This window comes from Vulpes lagopus, chromosome X, assembly GCF_018345385.1.
Source record: "Vulpes lagopus strain Blue_001 chromosome X, ASM1834538v1, whole genome shotgun sequence".
NCBI classification, from domain to species: Eukaryota; Metazoa; Chordata; class Mammalia; order Carnivora; family Canidae; genus Vulpes; species Vulpes lagopus.
Window position 1 is genome coordinate 90,748,746 of NC_054848.1, and position 20,490 is coordinate 90,769,235.

At 40.5% G+C, this 20,490-nt stretch overlaps 1 protein-coding gene across 3 annotated transcripts in view; it reads left to right on the forward strand.

Moving 5' to 3' along the window:
* DOCK11 (dedicator of cytokinesis 11) overlaps positions 1 to 20,490 on the forward strand; it is a 189,670-nt gene that overhangs the window by 58,055 nt on the left and 111,125 nt on the right. For all 3 annotated transcript variants that reach the window (XR_005985654.1, XM_041740921.1, XM_041740922.1), the window contains exons 7-12: positions 7,707 to 7,841; positions 10,202 to 10,379; positions 10,777 to 10,856; positions 12,262 to 12,345; positions 15,789 to 15,929; positions 17,142 to 17,354. Coding sequence is in view for 2 of the 3 variants with exons in the window: in XM_041740921.1 (XP_041596855.1) it covers positions 7,707 to 7,841; positions 10,202 to 10,379; positions 10,777 to 10,856; positions 12,262 to 12,345; positions 15,789 to 15,929; positions 17,142 to 17,354 (831 nt within the window). In the remaining variant the exon portion in view is untranslated. The remainder of the gene's footprint in view (positions 1 to 7,706; positions 7,842 to 10,201; positions 10,380 to 10,776; positions 10,857 to 12,261; positions 12,346 to 15,788; positions 15,930 to 17,141; positions 17,355 to 20,490) is intronic.

A 20,490-nucleotide genomic window follows, 5' to 3' on the forward strand; every position in this document is an offset into this window, starting at 1 on the left:
GGAATAAGGAGGAGTCTGATCTTGAGGGTGGGTTTTCCATGAAAAAAAAAAAAAAGTCTGTTGCAGATTCTTGGCCAAGCCCTGGGACACCCACCTTTATGCCTGCCTCTTCTTGGCTCAATTTGGTCGCATTCCTCTCGTTTCCTCCTTCCCCTTCCCAGCAATTAAATGTTGAAGTGTCTTGGTATGTTATCGGGGTTGTAAGTTCAACTGCTTGATGTATGACTCACTTCTGCTGCCCCCTCCCCTTTTTGTTTGCACAAAAGAGAGCCATTTGTTATATATCCAGAGTCAAAAAGTCCTCACTTATTCTGTTATGGGAGAGTTTCCCTTCTGTGTTGGGAGAACAACAAATCAAGGAATTTCACCTAGGAAAGCACATATGATACTAAGATAATTTCTGGGGAGTCCAAGGCCACTATGTTTACTGGAACAAAAGGAAGAGAAAAATTTTAAACATTTTTTTATAGGTTAGTGCATTGTGTTCTCAAGTCTGCCAGACTGTCTCTCCCAGCTAACAAACAAGAGTATAGTGATTTTATGGGTAAGGGATTTCTCACTAATTTGTTTTTTTTTTGTTTTTTTATTGTTTGTTGTTGTTTTTTAAGTAGCCCCCATGCTCAGCATGGAGCCCAACATGGGGCTTGAACTCACAACCCTGAGATCAAGACCTGAGCTGAGATCAAGAGTTGGACACTTAACTGACTGAGCCACCCAGGCGCCCCTAATTTGTTTTTTATGTTTAGTTTTTCCTCATTCGTTGGTGGCTGCTTAAAACTATTTATTAAGGGGACACCTGAGTGGCTCAGTGGTTGAGCATCTGCCTTTGACTCGGGGCGTGATCCCGGAGTCCCAGGATTGAGTCCCACATCGGGCTTACTGCATGGAGCCTGCTTCTCCCTCTGCCTCTCTCTCTCTGTGTCTCTCATGAATAAATAAATAAAATCTTAAAAAAGAACCATTTATTAGGGGCTGCTTATGTTCCAGACACTATGAGGAATCAATGAATTCATCACCAAATATGTATTGAGTATCTTCTTAATTCAAGGTGTTAGTATTGCAAAGGGTAGGGAGAAGTTTCACATGCAGAACTTAAAACCTATCTGGGGAGATGAGACACAAAATGAAAATGGTTTAGGTATGTGCCATCCCTGTGTGTGCCTGCTGGCTGAATTGGTTGAGTGTGTGACTCTTGATTGTGCGACCATGAGTTCAAGCCCCATGTTTGGCATACTTTAAAAAAAATAGTATACTGTTTAAAGATAGTACAGGGACTAAGTGCTGTATGAGTCCAGGTCACTGTGATTTGAGGTCAGAGAGGCTTCTTGAAGGAGGTGGGGCTTCAAAGAGAAAATCAGGAGGTGAATGTTGCAAGCAGTATGAACGGGGCATCAGGTATGTTAGGTGAAGTTGGGTAGTCATGGGAGGATAAATTTGATTTGGTCCATTGGTATCTTCCTGCACCTCAGCTTCTCCTTTGTAACATGGAGATGATAATAGTAATCATCACAAGAGCTCATTATGAAGTATGAGGAAAGCACTTAGCCAGAGACTGTACGGTAGTAACCACACCACAGATGCCAGCTATTTGTATTATTTTATATTATTAGTAGGATTGCGGGAGCACCTCGAATGTGGGATCAGTCATGTGAGCCCTGCCATGTGGGTAATTGAGGGTCATTGAAAATTTGAGCAGGGCCATGACATGCTGAAATAAAGCCGATAAAATAGCCTGTCATAATGAGAAGCACGGATTGTAGACCTTTCCTTCTAGATTTTGCTTCCAACTAAATAATTAAAAAGTCTCCAGTGCCCAGATATGGTGGAGTTATTTAAGAAAAGCTATTTGAGGGGTGCCCAGGGGGCTCGGTTTAAGCATCCAATTCTGGGTTTTGGCTCAAGTCATGATCTTAGGGAGATCGAGCTCTACATCGGGCTCCCCACATAGAGCTTTGCACTGGGCATGGAGCCGGCTTAGGATTCTCTCTCCCTCTTCCCCTGCATCCTCCCCCCTCCATGCTTATGCTCTCTGTCTCTGTCTGTCTCTCAAAAAAAAAAGCTATTGATTTTTAACCAGTTTACCAGAGTGTAGACCTACATGATATATTAAAACTTGGTAGGACTGTAAAAAGATATGGTGGAAAGAGGTGAGTGATATAGTAGGTTGTCAATGTACTGGTAGGGGTTCTTCAGCAGGATAACGTTCTTGACATTCTGGTATAATTATAACTTGGTTTTCTGATAAATCCTGAGGTTTCCTGCTCTATTATTTCTGTCATCTTTGCTTAGAACAACTCTCAGACCCAGTGTGTCTCCTGCTCTCCTATTTTCTCCTTTTCCTCGCCCCCTCTTATTTTCTGCTCTGAAACACGAGTCAAGTGAGTTTCTCCTGCCCCTATGCCTACATTGCTCCTGGCCCACCTACTTTGCCTGCCTACTTTTGCTAAATCCTGCAGAGCATTCTTTCATGTACTTTAGTGGTGAACACTTACCTGCTAGGTAACACACATAGGTGAACACTCTGGAGATTTGTTATATCCAATGATAAAAGGCTCTCCTAATTTGAGGATACTTGGTGCTCAGGCTTTCCTACCTTCTAACTTGGATTCAATGGAGTGACAGAAAGCCTTTGTTCTTGCTCCAGAAAGGGTCATGTGGTAAATGTTTAAAAGGTTGTCATCCAAACAGCTCAGGGTTTTAAGGGGACTTGGCAAGACCTGAGCCAAAGAATTACCTCCTTTGGCTCCCTCTCAGTTTTATTCTTCTGGGTGGTCTGAGTGGGCCACTCATCAGGATCCATGCTTCTCATTGTGTAAGGTAGGGGAATTTTCAGCTGTGTCCATTATCTAGGAAAATTAATAAAGACGAGGAAGAAGGATATGGACATTACAAAGAAATACCATTCTATTGGATGAAACCAGTGGAGAATCTGTACTGAAGAATGAATTATTCATTCCTTCATCATTTATTTTGCAAAATTTTACTGAGTCTGGGCACTGTTGTTAAGTACTGGGGATATAGCAGTGGATGATACATGGACTGTCATAGTCCTAAAGGGATGGACAGCAGATAAATAGACAAATTTTATTTGGATAATGATCACTATATGAAAAAGATAAAATAGTGAGCTGTGGTGGAGGTCAAGTAGTCATAGAAGACCTCTCAGAGGAGGTGAGATTTCAGCAAAGAGTTGAAAGCAGTAAGTCTTTGGAGGAAGAGCATTCCAGGCCAAGGAAGCAGAAAGTGTAAAGACTGGAAGGCGCTTGCTTGGGGGTGTTTGAGAAGCAGCAGGTGAGCCAGCGTAGCTGGATTAGCATGATTCGAAATACAGTCCAAGAGGTAAGCTGAGGCCAGAACATGCAAAGCATCCTAGGCTATGATGGGGATTTATGGTTTTAGATGGGAAGCTGTTGGCAAGTTTGGGCAAGATTCTCTTTCTTATCCTCATCGGGTCCTGATTCTAGTTCCCTCCTTGACTTGCCTTTGTGAACTTGAGTGAGCTCTTGGTTAAGTTAAAATGTGGATAATGATGTTTATCTCCAGTGACATTAGCAGAGTTAGCTGTTAGTTACAAAGGACTTGAGGCGTTTAAGATGTGAGGTATGATTCAGAGTCATTGCCACTGTTCTATACGTTCATTATTTTAACAGCTTCCCAGAAAGTGAAGCCCAATGTGTATCCTGGACTATGAGAATGAGAAGAGATCTTCTAGATCTTACAGATCTGTTGTTGGGGCAGACTCTGATTTCTATAGAAATGACTTAAAAGTCCTTACCTGTACAAATTGTGTTTCAAGCCTGTAGGAAATGGCTTGGGGAAGGTGGCCCCTAGCCTAGGAAGAAGGCTGCTGTGTCATTTGTTCAATTGCTGTAAAATTATTTGTAGATCGTGGAAAGAATGGTCTTACAGATCATCTGGCCTGATCCCCTTCTACAAGTGTGGACACAGAGAAGCAGAGTCTTGAGGACAGCTTCACTGCTGGTGGGCAGGAGAGCTGGACAAGAATCCAGATCAGATGACTTTTAGGCATCTGCTTTCTCCCCACATTCATGAGCTACCCACCTCAGTGTTCCATTTAGACATAATTGCAATGTTACAGGAAGTGATTTACTGTAATTTCAGATCCCTTTCCCTCTCTATTGTAATGATGTGCTTTGCTAATATTGGAAGTGGCGGCTGCCACAAAACATCTCTGCTTGGTGAAGCAGCTGTACATGAAAAAAATCTCACAGGCTCGAATTTGACTCTGTGCCACAAATGTTTTGCTCTGTGTTTTCCGTTCTTCTGCCACTCTCTTTGTTGCTGGCTGTGGCCTCTGCAAGTAGATCCTACTTTTATTTTAGGTTTGGTCACTGGTCAGATTCTAATGAATTGTAACTTTTGCCTGGAAAACGTATCTTAATTTTTGCCATACTGTAATAACTTTCAAAAAGGAGTGTTCTGTTCATTTGGGCACAGTATGTAATTTTAGGTCACCTGGTCCCATCATTTAAATAACATGTGAACCAGTGTCAGGAAAACAAGCAAACATATACGGTTGACCTTTGAACATTGTGGGTGTTTTTTTTTATTTTTAATTAATTTTTATTGGTGTTCAATTTACCAACATACAGAAAAACACCCAGTGCTCATCCCGTCAAGTGCCCCCCTCAGTGCCCGTCACCCATTCCACTCCAACACCCGCCCTCCTCCCCTTCCACCACCCCTAGTTCGTTTCCCCGAGTTAGGAGTCTTTATGTTCTGTCTCCCTTCCTGATATTTCCCAACATTTCTTTTCCCTTCCTTTATATTCCCTTTCACTATTATTTATATTCCCCAAATGAATGAGAACATTGTGGGTGTTTTTGGGCGCTGACCCCTGTGCGCAGTTGAAAATCCATATGTGAGTTTTGATTCCCCCAAACCTTAATGACTAAGAACCTATTGACCATAAGTCTTACAGATAAACAGAAGCAGTCAACTAACATATTTTGTATGTTGTATGTATGATATACTGTATCCTTACAATAAAGTAAGCTAGAGAAAAAAAATGTTATTATGAAAGTCAAAATGTGGGGTGCCTGGGTGGCTCAGTCAGTTAGGCATCTGCCTTCTGCTCAGGTCAAGATCCCAGGGGCTTGGGATGGAACCCATTCTTGCACTCCCTGCTCAGTGGGGAGTCTACTTCTCTCTCTCCCTCTGCTTCTCCACCCCCCCCCCCACCAATGCTCTCTCTCTTTTAAAAATATTTTATTTATTTATTTATTTGACAGAGAATGAGAGAGAGAGAGAGAGAGAGAGAGAGAGAGAGCACAAGCAGGGGGAGTGGCAGGCAGAGGGAGAGGGAGAAACAGGCTACCTTCTGAGCATGGAGCCTGATGCAGGGCTTGATCCCAGGACCCTGGGATCATGACCTGAGTTGAAGACAGATGCTTAACCAGCTGAGCCACCCAGGTGCCCTAAATAAATAAAATCTTTTAAAAAAGAGCCATAAGAAAGAAAATACGTTTATAGTATTATAATGGATTTTTTTAAAAATCTGCATGTAAGTGGACCTATGCAATTTAAACCCATGTCATTCAGGAGTCAACTGTGTGTATGTATTTTTGTGTTTGTGTATATAATCCCCACTTTGATTAACATTTTCCTTGTGTGTAAATCTCGATTTCTTCAGTTATAGTTCCAGTAAACTTAAGTGTGGGTGAATCAAATAATGAGGAGTCTATATTCCCGTAATGTGAGATGATACACACACACACACACACACACACACACACACATTCTATACCTTTGTAGTAATATTTGCTTGGTTGACATTGCAAAACAAAGTGATATTTTCTATTTGGACTCCTTTCTGTTGATACTATACAAACCCACATGGCTGCTCCCTGAAAAAGCAGCCATAGCATTTACCAGTCTGACCTGTTAAGGTGTTCCTCACACTGGTATATTTTTGTCATTTGTTGCAAAATCTGTGATATTGAAACAAGTGGAAAATAACTACAAGCGTATTATTTGTCTTTCCTGGTTTTCCTAAAAAGAAATGCCCCTTAACATGTATATTATTTTGCTTATTCATGCAATGGAAAAATAGATTGTTGATATTTCAGGTATTTTGCCAGAAATTAAGTCATTTTCAAGAATGAGCTTGCCAAATAATACTCTTTCCATAATTAAAGTTCTTAAAATAGTCCAACATCATACTGGATAATCAGATGGGTGATTGAAAGTGGCAAGCTTAAATCTTAAAGCCAACTTCTGTAAGATAAGAAGCGTAGGAAAGCACTTCCTCAGTTATCACCCAGAGCCTATGTCCTAGTCCCTTTCCATTCCCACCCTGAAACAATTTTAGATCCATCATCTGGGGGAATTTTACTATAACAGATGCTCGACACAGTCTGCAGTCTGTAGCTTTTTTTTTTTTTTAAGATTTTATTTATTTATTTTGAGAGAGAGAGCATGAGCCAGGGTAGAGGGAATGGCAGAGGGAGAAGCAGACTCCCTGCCAAGCAGGGAGCCTGACTTGGGGCTTAGTCCCAGGACCCTGAGATTATGACCTGAATTGAAGGTAGACACTTAACCCCCTGAGCCATCCAGGTGACCCAGTCTGTGGCTTATTAGAAGAAGCATAGGCTCATCAGAGAGCTCCAGATCCCCTGTTTAACCTCTTTGATCAGATCTAAGACTTTTTAGGGGAGCCTAGAAGGGCAGCATGAACAAAGTCCACTGTCTTCCTCCTTTTCCCCTTTCTTGTGGGTTTTGCTGTGAGTTGTAGCAACAGGTTCCTCCTTAACTGTTGTGAATGCCTAATTTCAAATGGAAGTCACAATCCCAGGGGGCTCATGACTCAAATTTCAGCATTCAGGGCCCCCAGTGACAACTAGGAGGAAATCAGTGACTCTGGGTGTTGTCATGTGAGTACGTTATTAGCTGGACTTTCAGAAGTGGAGACATGGAACAGCATAAGTGAGTGTAGTGAGGTGTGTAGGTGAAGTGAATATATATGATGGGGGGTATGAGTGTGTGTATATATATTTTGTATTTTTATTTAACTTTTTAGCTGTGTAGTTTTTTTTCAAACTTTTAAAACATTTTTCTATTTATACTTGAAGTCGTGGGGATGGGAATGAAATGATAAGAATCCAGTCATGATGGGTGCCTGGGTGGCTCAGTTGGTGAAGTCACTGCCTTCAACTCAGGTCATGGTCCCAAGGTCCTGAGATCAAGCCCTGCATGGGGCTCCCTGCTCAGCAGGGAGCCTACTTCTCCTTCTCCCTCTGCTTCCCTGCTTGTGCTTTCTCTCTGTGTCAAATAAATACAATTAAAAACCCTTAAAGGAATCCAGTCATGATTTTGCAGTTAAATGGAAAAAAGCACTGCGTGTTATGCTATATGTTGGCAAATTGAACTCCAATAAAAAGAAATTTAAAAAAATTAATGGAAAAAGGACACTATGGTGAAACGGACAGTGATTCACATACAAAAATGCTTTATAAACCTCAAAGGGTTAAAAAGTCATCTTCTCTAGATTAGCTGAGAGGAAATCACTTGACTTCAAATTTTTTGTCTTAAAAAAGTGAAGCTCCTAATGACTTCTCAGAGTTGTGTGAAGATTGTCCAGATATAACGGCTGTGGCACTTTTCAAGGTTTTTTAATTCAAAGACTTTGTTCAAATGTTCAAATTATGTATGTAACAAATATATAACTGCTGGTCTTCCCTCTCTAGGTATTCAAGAGACGGTATTTTTACTTGACTCAGCTTCCTGATGGTTCATATATTCTCAACTCCTATAAAGACGAGAAAAACTCAAAAGAATCTAAAGGTTGCATTTACTTGGACGCCTGCATTGACGTTGTTCAGGTAGGGCTATAGAAGTCACCTTTTCTTCTCCTTTTGGAAGAGGGTTATTGATCAACCATTAAGAACCTCTGCATTTTTCTGTGTTGGTCAATGGCATCTCCATCCACCAAAACCTTTTGTATCAGGAACCTCAGAATCCTCTTCAGTGCCCTGTTCTCACTCTGCACAAGAATTCAGGTGTTTACCCAGGCCCTTTTGGAGTCTGGCTCCAAAGTACTTCTTGATCACTTACCTTCTTTCCACTCCCACCACCCTTCTGGCTCTCCCGTTCCTCCTCTCTCGCCTAGTCTTGCCTTCCTGCCCTCTGATTTGTTGTCTTGCGGTAATCCATCCTCCTAGGACAGAGATGATGTCCTTCACTTGTCTAACTTAAAGTTTTTGGCTCTTGATTGATTATCTTGCACAGGGAGAGCCACAGCTCTTACCATGACCTCACAGGTCACGGTGATTTGGCCTTGCCCTACTTTCTACCCTCCTGGCCCGGGCACCCCATAAACAGTGTGTGCTCTAGCCACTCCACAGATATTTGCCTCTCTCTCTTCCACTTGTCTCTCTGCTTGGCGCACACTTTCCTCTTCTGTTCCTCTTTGAGCCTTATCTTTCAAGACTCTGTTCAAATGGCACTTCTACCATGAAATGTTTTTCTTTCCTCACCCTCATGCCCACCATGTGCAATGAAGCTCCCCTTTCCCTGTGCACCATTTTGCTTTTGCCTCTGTCCTAGAACTGAAATCATACTCTAATTTGTGCTTAATTCTGCATATTCCTTTGGGGATTATAGGGACCATGTCTTACTCATGTCCGTGTCCCCTGTAATAGTTAGCAGTGTTGTGCACACAGTCGACTCTTAACAGATGTTTGCTGATGTGAGTTACTGAGGGGGCGTGGACAGAGATGCAGTGAGATGCAGAGCAGAGAGGGGATCTAAACAGGAAGTCGACTGTCCAAGAGATGGAGCCATTACTACAGAGCCAGGTGGCATGGCTGACTTTAAGGAGCATTCAGCTGACGGGGAGGTGGATGGTGCTGGCTCAGTGCCCTCATCCTACCTGAATCTTACTGTTAATTCCACTGAATCCCATTTATTATTTATCCCACTCAAATAAGATTGTCATGTGGATCAAATTAAAAAACACTTAAAAATATAAAGATCTGTGTGAATAAAAGGGTACCTTCATATATATGTGTAATATAAAAATACATATTCTATAAATATATTTAATATATATTAACATATGTAATGTACATTTAATATAAATATATAATATATAAATATATGTAATATATTACATATAAATATACAAAATAAAATTTATACGTAACATATAAATACATATATAAAAATATAAATAAAAAATATATAAACACTTATAGAAGAAAGAAGGCACGCAATTCCTAGCGTTTCTCAATTAGCTCTAGTCCGGATTGCCCTTCCTTTCTCGTGTTCCCAGCCTCTGCTTTCTCCATCTATTTAGGGTTTCCCACTCCCAAATATTTTCAAATACATAAATCTTGAGGACTTGCTACAGCCGTATAATTTCATCCTTTACTATACTTTGAAGATGAGAAGGAGGAACTTTTCTTGGTTCCTTCTTGAATGATGGCCATGTAGTGGGAAATTGTGATTCACGAGCCTTTCTTGAAATTAATGCTGAGGTATTTGGGAGAGTGGAGAGTGTGTCATTTCTTTTATCACGACAGAGAAAGCGGTAGTACAAAGAAGGTGTCATCACATTTGAGGAAAGGAGGTGGCTTTTGTTTTCCTTCTGTGCTAGTGTTCAGCATAGGGCATTTCCCTATTTTTTTACTGAGAGGCACCGTGTAATGTGAACCAACTCTAGGCTTGTATGCTATGCGGATGCACTTCATATTATGCACAGTACCACGAATTAGGTATCAGCTGTGACTATTACCGTGTGATATGAAACAAGCACCAGGTTTATTTCAAATCCCATTTGAGCTTGTTTTCCAAGACTGATTTTGAAAATCTATAAATATGCAAGAAAAACTTGAAGCATGGTGGAAATAGTTACAAACATTTGCTTATTTTTACAGTGGTAGTTGGATTCTCTGGGGGTGGAGGATGGGAAAACGCATTACATGATAATACTTGGTCAACAAGTAGTACCTCATGCCAACTCTGTGCATGTACCATGGGCTCAGTTTTGAGGAGAATAAAAAAGATACGTTTAACATGGTCATTCATTGTCTGGGAGTTTCTATTTCTTATTGAAAGAAGCATTTCTTCCATGACAGTATTGACATACATATGTGCTAAGCTCAGGTAAAAATAAATAAACTAATGAAATCTAATCTTGAAAGGCTAAACTAACTGAACACATGCTTTGTTTTTTCTCTAGTGCCCCAAAATGCGCCGTCATGCGTTTGAACTCAAGATGTTAGATAAGTATAGCCATTATCTGGCTGCTGAAACTGAGCAGGAAATGGAGGAATGGTTGCTAACTTTGAAAAAGATTATTCAGATCAATACTGACAGTTTCGTGCAAGAGAAAAAGGAGACAGTAGAAACAACACAAGGTCAGAATTTTTAAATGATTCATTATCAAGGTAAAGCTCTTATCTTTAATCCATGGGAATGTCCTTTGTGTAGGGTGAGTACAGAACTCTCAATCTTGAAGGTTGACCTACTTCCTCATTAAAAGTAACTATGGAGGTTGATAGTTTTTTTTTTTTTTTTGAGAGTTGATGCTGCCTGGGTTCTGACACATGAAATATAACCAGACTAAAATGGATAGGGAATTCATGGCAGATTGTCAAAAGTCCATTAAAGTTTTCCTTGTGCTTTCATAATCAAAATTCTTTGCAGTAAATCTAGTAGGAGAGGATGGGGTGGGAGAGATAGTTAGGATATTCTTCTTAGGTGATTAGTAATGGTCTGCATGGTTTGGAACATCTGCTTTTAATGAATTTGCAGAAGATGAAACTAGCAGCCAAGGAAAAGCCGAGAATATCATGGCCAGTTTGGAAAGGAGCATGCATCCAGAATTGATGAAGGTACATCTTTTTTATGGCAACTTGCCTTCAACTGAGACAATGCAGGATTAGCTATTAAAGTTTTAATGCTGGATTCCATTTGGCAATGTTATTTCTAAGTTAAAAACCACAGCAAATTAGTGAAACAGGTAGAGATTGTAAGAGAAAAGTTACAATCCTAAAGTTGAACTTATATAAGGGCTGAGTAACAGTTTGAAAAATCTTGTTTTTTTTTTTTCCTGGATGTCAGGAGGTACTTTTAGATTTTTGTGACTTTTTAATGATCCTTCTTATTCCGTATAATTACCTCATGTCATTCATAAAATAAGTATTCTTCATTCAAGAGGCTATTGATACAGATGGAACATGATATTCAATCTAATGATTCGCATATGTTAACTTCATATGAAAATCACATATTCTGTCTATATGTAAATACATATGTATATGTATATGCATAATTTCATCAGATATAGGTTTTAGTGATCAGACATCATTCGTGTAAATTACTCCGCTCTTTGGAGTTTGAAATGAGCTAATTTAGAAAGTGTAGAGGCGATTATCATACCTATCTTAGTATAGGTTACATATTTTACTGTATAATAGAAGATTTTGACTCATTTATTCATTTAAATCTTCATTAAACCTATTTACATTTTTTACTTTATTCCTCTTCCTAGACTAAGTTACACAAGCTTAGAAGTTTTTTTCTGCTTTATTTACTTATTTAATCTTATTTTTTTCTATTTTAAATTTATCTTTCTCTTAAAAAAAATTACCCTCCTCAAACTTTACAGTTGTTTTCCAAATCTTAGGAACATACTTATGATCCCCTGATCTAGGTTTTCCTATGATTTCGTAGATTTTTAACGTATCCTTTCTGAATCTTTGACATTCCAGGCTGTGCGGCCCAGTATGTTTTTCCTAAAGTGATGGAATCAGAATTATATATAATATCCCATGGCTAGCACCCTGGCTATGGAAGAGACAGTGTTTTGTCATTTCTTTTTCTTTTGCGTTCGTATCTCTTGGATTCCTTTTTTGTACTACTGTGGGTTGAACAATATTCTTGATGTTATGGGAGGCACACAGAAAGTATAAGGACCTGATCTATAGCTTATCACGGGTCATAGTGATGGTGATTCTCACCCAGCAAGCTTTTTTTATCTATCTTAAGTAAAATGGAGATGGGGAGTAGTATATTTTTGAAGATCTGTCAGATGGTAGTAGCCCAGACTAGATATTTTATTTCTAAGTTATCTCTATACCCAAGGTGAGACTCAAACTCATGATCATGAGATCAAGAGTCGCATGTTCTACCAACTGAGCCAGCCAGGCGCCTCACACAAACTATATATTTAAATGTTATTTAATACTGCTTTGAAGAAAGTGAAGTAATGTTTGGTGTGTGTATTTTTAATTTTAGTATGGCAGAGAAACTGAACAGCTAAACAAACTCAGTAGAGGAGACGGAAGACAGAATCTCTTTTCTTTTGATTCGGAGGTCCAGGTATTAATTATGTATTTTTTAAAATAACCAGAGAATTGTTGCTTATTTAAATAAACAACATCTGTGAAATGTTGAAATCACTGATTTTGTACCACTGGGTAGTGATACCTATTGCTTTATATTTGTCGTGTTCACTTTGAACACGAAGCTTAACTGACTTCCCTCAGGGGGACTGTCACATATGCAAATAGTTTGAGGTTGAATACACATTTTTCCCCCCTCCATTCCCTATATTTCTTTTCACTCCATCTCCTCAAAAGAAATAAATTAAAGACCCTTTAAACTTGGTTCCTGCACTTTTAACCCTTTAAATACAAGTGTGATCTAGTAGCAGCAAATATCTGCAGTGTAAAGAACACCGAGTCATATGAGAAATGTAGTTTATTTTCCACTCCTGATGGAGGCTTTGGAACTGGGTAATGTTCACGTCTGGGTTAATCTCACTTTAAGTGGAAAGTGGTGCAAGGAAGCGCAGGCTTATGTACATTTGTGTATCTCAACCTCTTTCGTGAGAGTGAGGCACTCTTTGCACCTAAGATATATGCAGTTCATATTTAATTCCATATTTTCTGATCAAGTTGCTGATTTGTTTAAATGGAAAAATTCAACAGCATGGAAATATCACACATACTTTTCTTAACATATGAGAAAATGAAATTATTTGGGGAAAGATGAATTTTTACCCACTTTTTTCTCCATGAGATTTATAAATAAAATTCTGGGATCTTTTTTTTGAAATAGAAAAGTTTGCATTATATAAGCATTATGTTTTTTTTCTCTGTGAAAATAGGTCATAAACATATAATTGGGGGAAGACTGATTTTGTTTCTTTTTGCTTTTAATGGTTTTCTAATTAAGTTTTTTTTTAATTTGAAATGGGAAAGTACATAGTCTTTATATAATACGGACATTTTTCTTTAATAAAAATACCACATAAGAAAATAAAATTATTTGTGGGAAAAACTTAAAAAAAGTTTTATCTCCCACTTTTTTCTCATAGCAGTATGATATTGTTTGTGTAAGTTATGGGATTAAAAAAAAGGAGTATAGCAGGCCTTGAGAGTGTTAGTTCTAAGGTACTCATTCAGAAAGCTCCCTGTTCCAAGCAAGTCTGAGCCTTTTATAGAGCATTCCCCCCATATCCCCCATGATTGGGCTCTAATTGGACATGTCAGGCTCTTTCATTGTATACAAAGAAGCCAATTGACTGTGGTTGAAACTCAATCCAGTGTCTTTAAAAAAATTTGTGGTGTAGTGTTTTTGTGGTCATGGAACTGAACTCAAACATAAAGTCAGTTATCAGTGAGCTATAACAGCCAGTGAAGAATTCACAGTCCTGATTAAACTTTTAAGCACACAGGACAGTTGAATTTAACGTTGATTCTGGAAGGTGATGTCTTCATGGAGAAATCTCTGCTGTATGTGTTGAGTCTCTTTTCTAGGTGAAGTGCTATCCTTGGATGTATCAGCCTTCTCTTTTGACCACAGTATGATGCTTAGAGAGATTTCTCTATGACTGACTGTAGAGAATAAGGAGATGCTGGCTGACCAGAGGGGATGGCTCCAACTCAGAAATACTGAGGCAGGCCCCGTGTCCCAGCATCCCTACTCACAGGCATCAGAAGGGGCAGGATTTGGGGGCTGGAGTGGTTTAGGTCCAGTTTCTCTTCACATTCCACTGTCTGAATAAGATAGAAAGGAGAGCAGATAAATGGGCAGAAATTAGAATTGATCTCCATGGCAATGACTTGCCTCTGCTGGCTCCACAGATAAGTGTTCAGGAGGGAGCTGTCTTGGCCCACACATTTGTATTCGGTTTGTAGATAAATAGACTCCGGAGCGGGGGGGTGGGAATGGTGCTTTCAGGTATGTATGAATATTATACTTAGGCCCCCATAATGGTGCTTTCAGGTATGACTATTATACTTAGGCTCCCATAAGGTGCTTTCAGGTATGAATATTATACTTAGGCCCCCATAAGGAGTGATGCAGGCTAGGTCAGAACAGCTATAATTATCCAAGACTCTTCCGGCACAATACCTGTTTTGGCTTGAATTACTTAGGCAATTGAGAAAAATTCCTGTGTTTCTTGGCTTGAGTTTTCCATATTGGCAGTATATTCAACTCAGATTCACCTAATCGTTTCCCGCCTGCCTTGTCTCAGGTCTTAAAGTACAGTAAGTTGTCCCACAATCTATACTTTTCCTCCCATTTGTGAACAAAACACAAAATCTTTTCCCATATTCAGAATGAACGGATGAACTCCGATTGCCTGAACTGTGTAAGCCGAGGAGGAGGATTTTGGGAGTTTCCTTGAGGAGGGACACATTCCTCCCTTGCTGAGAGGAATCCTTGACTCCCAATATCTGTTTTTAAAACCTAAGAAAAAAATTTGGAAATACCAAGAATTTAAAAAAATATATTTGTGGCCATCAGGGTACATCCCCCAGCTCTGTTAGAAGCTGAGCTCAGTGTTTATCACTTTTTGAAGCAGATGCCTCTCCCTCTGTTCATCATTTAAATGTAGGTGGTCCCCAGGGTCCAGTTCCCGCCGACTCCCGAATTCAGATCATCAACCCAGACCTCTGCTGTTTTCCCAGCCACTCACCTCAAACTGGACACATCCTGAACTGAGCTCGCCATCTCCACTCACTCTCCTCCATATCTGCTCTGCCTTTTTATCTTGCAACTGAGTTCATAACACCACAGTCGAATTGTCAGATTATCTAAGTTAGAGACCATCATGTTATTCTTGATACCTCTCATGTCCATTCACGGCCGTTTTGCCTCCTGCACACCTCATAAAGATGAAATCTATACCATACTGGAACATGTATTTTGTGGAGAAGGCTGATAGCAACGAAGGATGTATGAGAGGGTCATGTTAGAAGACTTAAATCAAGGAAAGGGAGTAGACACTGTCAGAGTGCAGTCCCCTTATGGAGTTAAGGAAGGTCTCTGAGGAAATGCCAGTTGATTGGAGACCTGGATGAAATGAGGGAGTAAGCCATGCATCTGTCTCCTGGAACAGCAAGTGCAAAGGTCCTGAGGTGGGAGTGTACTTGGCATGTTGGAGAAATAACCAAGGAGGCTAGTGTGACTGGAACAGAGAGTGGGGGTGGAGGGGAGGCAAGAGTGGTGGGAGATGAGGTCAGAGGAGTTGAGGGAGGTAGGGACTCATGTCATAAAAGGCTTTGTAGGCCATGATGCAGACTTAAGACTTTTCCAATGCCTTAGATCAGAGTCTTATCATTTTCCTCTAGGGTTTTTCAGTCAGTGTTTGAGCCTTGGTGTAAGAGCTCTCGAATGACTTATTGAATGAAAACAAGGATTCAAATGAGGAATGGATAGAGAACTGTCAGATTCTGCAGTTTTTACTTACAGACCTATATTAATATGAATCCTATTTTTTTGGAAATGATTTATTATCATCTGTTTTACAGAGGTTGGACTTTTCAGGAATTGAACCTGATATAAAGCCATTTGAAGAAAAGTGCAATAAACGTTTTCTGGTGAATTGCCATGATTTAACTTTCAATATCTTGGGTCAAGTTGGAGACAATGCAAAAGGACCACTCACAAATGTATGTATGACTTTTCCTTCCACCTCTTAAACCAGTGCATTAAGGAAATGCTTTTCTTTTTTATCACTAGAAGTAATTTACAGAATTCTATTGCTATGTGCCATGATAAATTTGACAGGAAGACATTTCATACATGCCTTTCTTTTGCCGAAATATGAATATGTTTTCATCTTGAGAGGATTCATGAACCTATTAACCTATTCAAAGTGGCAGAGTAGGCCCTTGACATTCAAAAGGGCCATGTCCCCCAAACCTGCACAATCTTCCAAGTTGCCAATTCTGCCAAAGAATATGACTTCTTCTGTGAGATTGGCTCATCACAATGAGTAAGGAACACCAAAACCGGGCAGGGACACGGATGCCGTGCAGCCCACCAGGCCCACTCCTTCTCATAGAACAAATTCATTTTGTTCTTAACGGAAAATTCAAATTATGAGTTGTCACGGATCATTTGAATTACTCAGAAACACTTGAAACTATAAATGTGAAATCGCCGAAGAGACTGCATTTTAGGTTCATCTTTCTTTTTTGGTGCTGATTTTGTCTTTGGTGGATACCCACATTGATGATTTATTCTCTCCCCAAGTAGCTAAACTGTGCTAGCAGACTCCCTGCGTGGAAAGGGTTAATCTTTATGCCATTTGGCATGAGATTTCTCTTTGTGACCAGCTTTCAAGTGCCATCTGTAGGGAGGAGGAACCATGTCTTCTGAAACTGCTGATGAGGCAGAGCTTTGTCAAGTAATTTGATGTTGACTGATATTAGCTGCTATTAAACGTATAATCTAGCAAACTGAGCCATAACAAAGGGAAGATTTACTTCTATTCCATAATATCAGCATTATTATTATTTTTTTTTGGTGATTTCAGGAAACCTACAGGGAGTTGCATTTTATTCATAGGACAATTGGTGTTCTTTAACTGTGCCTTCTGATTCCTACTCATTTAAAAAAAAGCATAACTGGGAAAATTCTTCATACCTGACAAAAGCGAACATTTGAGAGTGTGTTATTTTACAGTACGCTCTTTTACATGCAAATGAGCCCTAAGGCATTCTAGCTAAATGTCATACTCCGAAAGGAAGGAACTGCAGCGGCAGAAATTTGGAAAATGAAAACATTAATTTGATCATTTTTGTCCCTCCCTCTCCCCCTTGCTGCCCCCTCCCCCCCAAAAGTCTTCGTTTCCAGATGTCATTTGTTTTCATTCCCAGGTTGAGCCCTTCTTTATCAATCTTGCCTTATTTGATGTAAAGAACAATTGCAAGATTTCAGCTGACTTCCACATCGACCTGAATCCCCCATCTGTCCGTGAAATGCTGTGGGGCGCCTCAGCCCAGCTGGCCAGTGACGGAAACTCGAAAAGCTCGTCCCCAGAGTCTTTTATTCATGGAATTGCTGAGTCTCAGTTACGCTACATAAAGCAGGTAAAGAGTCATCTTGTCGCCTTCTGAGCAAGAAACCGAAACACCCTTGGGTTATCTCATCCGTACAGCCCGACGTCTCCCCAGGCATTCTGTCTCTTGTCGGCTCTGTGTCCAGGTGTCTTGCTGCTGGGCACTGGAGGAGGAGGGACAGAACGGACACCAGCACGGGCCAGTGATGCTCGGCAAAGTAACATTCTCAGTGGGGCCATGATGTGAGTCTCAGAGCAAGGATTTTGTGAGCTGGAAGGCAGGTCACACAGACATATGCAGGCACACTCCCACACTCACGTGTGTACTTATGAGCAAGGCTGGAGGTCCCTGAAAGGCTTGTTTCTTCCAAGAAAAAAATGGATCCTGCAGGGGTACCTGGGTGGGGTGGGGCTCATTCAGTTGAGCATCTGCCTTCAGCTCACTTTGTGACCCTAGGGTCCTGGGATCAAGCCCAGTGTCAGACTCCCTGCTCAGTGGGTAGCCTACTTCTCCTTCTGCCCTACCGCCCCCCCCGCTTGTGATCTTTATCTCACTCCCCTTCTCTCTCTCTCTCTCTCTCTCTCTCTCTCTCTCTCAAATAAATAAATAAATAAATAAATAAATAAATAAATAAATAAATAAATAAATAAATAAATCCTTTAAAAATAAATGGACCCAGCAATAGCCTCCCATCCCTAGTTCCCAGCTCCCATTAGGAGTTGGTAACTTGGTTTGGGTTTGGGTTTTTGTCTTGGTGTGCAGCCTTCAGTTTTAGATCATTGGTTAAAATGCCTTTAGATTTTTCCTTAGCATAAGAGCAAAAATCAGCCCTTGCAGAAACTAGGAGCTATGTACAGAACTTTACAGAACAGAGGACAGCACTTTAGCTGAAGCCTGACTGCTAACCAGAGAATGGAGTTCTGAGTGGACTCAAGGAAGAAAAGTAAATGAGGTAGGACAGGGAAAGGGGAGGTGCCTGGCTGAATGAAACTTCAGCCACCATCAGGGCAAGGCTTGTGATGGTCATGGGTTGGAGGCTCTGTTTTTGGAAGGTTAGAGTACGGTACAAGAGTTCCATGTGTCTGTTTGGCTACACTCCTGGCTGAGGTGCCATTGGGTCAATGTCCTTCAGATTCCTGGCCAGCCAAACCCCCATAGCAAAAAGTTCTACAATGACGATCAAATGCCTCCAGAAATCGTTTCTGTCAGTGGCCAAGTGGTAGATGCCCCAGAGCTAAATCTCCCATGTTTTGGGAGCTTCATTTGTGAGCAGGCGGCATTGATGCTGACCCTACATGAATAGGTAGTTTTAATCGAGCATAAAGGCTCTTTATACAAGGAGTTCTGAGTGAAAAGCAGTGGGAGGGAATGGCTTATGTCACACATGTGATGCTGCATTCTCTCCTGTCTGGTGCAAAGAAGCCCCTTTAGAAGGAGCCTGACACTTCCCTGGCATTTTGACCTCTGACCAGACAGGCAGGCTGTGAGAGGTTAGGCCGAACAGAATTGAGGGTCTCCCTTCTCGACTTTTGCAACTGAAAGGAAGTTAGACTGTGGCATAGAATTTAAAGTCGAAAGAAGCACAAGAACAAAGCAACTCATGTTGCAAGGAGATTTATCTTTCCCTAAATAAAAACATGATTCCTTTTTTCGCAATTATGAAGATAAATATATTACTATGTAGAAAATTCAAACAATACAAAAAGCATAAAGCATAAAAAGTCACCGCCCCTGTAGACAATTACTGTCAACATTTTGACGACCATCTTTCTAGACCACTCTGTATAAATATATATATATATAGTATGTATTTTATATATACATACATAGATCTTATATATATTCTTTTTTTAAAATGATTTTATTCACTAGAGGCACACAGAGAGAGGTAGAGACATAGGCAGAGGGAGAAGCAGGCTCCTTGTGGGGAGCCTGATGCAGGACTCGATCTCAGGACCCTAGGATCATGCCCTGAGCCAAAGGCAGATGCTCAACCACTGGGCCACCCAGGTGTCCCAATCTTATGTACATTTTTATACAAACCAGATCCTAGTCATGCTGTTTTATACCTACTGTATTTACTTAATATCATGTTTATCCTACACCAGTATCTCTGGACTATATTCTTAAAGGCTAATGCAGTAATCCATCAACTTAGCTAATTGAGATATTTGTAGTTTGGGGATATCATAACACTGCATTGGACATCGTTGTGCGTGCATGTTAACTCGCTTGTTATCTCCTTAGAATAAGTACCGAGCATTGGGATTTTCTGGGTTCAGGATTTTGCTCATTGGTACAGATTGCTGTGGATGGTGGGAGAAGATTTTGCGTGTACAGTTACTCCCCTCTTTGGACTATGGATCTGTGGTGGCTTTATGTTGCCTTGTAGTTTGTTACTCAGATAGATTATATTTGTCACCTGTGTGAACATTCACTATCATGGCATATGCTTCTTCCTTTTTTTTTTTAAAAGATTTTATTTATTCATGAGAGACACAGAGAGAGAGGCAGAGACATAGGCAGAGGGAGAAGCAGGCTCCCTGCAAGGAACCTGATGCGGGGCTGGATCCCAGGACACTGGGATCATGCCCTGAGCTGAAGGCAAGAGCTCAACATCTGAACCACCCAGGCGCCCTATGGCATATGCTTGTAAAAGAGATTGAGCAAGTACAGTATAAAAGTATTTGAGAACCTGCCACTGAATTGTGTGGAAAATATCCTGCATCATATCAAATAAGCCCTTTTAAGCCAGTGATGTATTTACTTTATCTCTTCAATGTATGTTCAAGGCATGGAGTTTAAGCTGTGGTCATGGGCATCATCCCAATTGTAATCTATGTCAGGAAGAAAATCAACATTTTTTTTTTTTCAGTATCTCCGGTATGCCAGAATTTTCCATCGGCATCTCATGTGATCGTCATGGTCTTATGAAATAGTGTACTCATGGCTGTTTCAGAGGGGAAGAAAGGGCAGATTGGGAGGTGAGGGAAGCCTCCCACCATTACACAGCCCATAGCGGTGACAGCAGGATTGGAACCTGGGTCTGTTGGAAAGACCTCAATCAACAATGGCTGGCAGACTGTAATTAAGTGCTGCAGCCTATAACGCAATTTTAGTGGAGGTGTTTGGAATGCAAGGGGGCCTGTAGGGGGGCAGGAGTTAA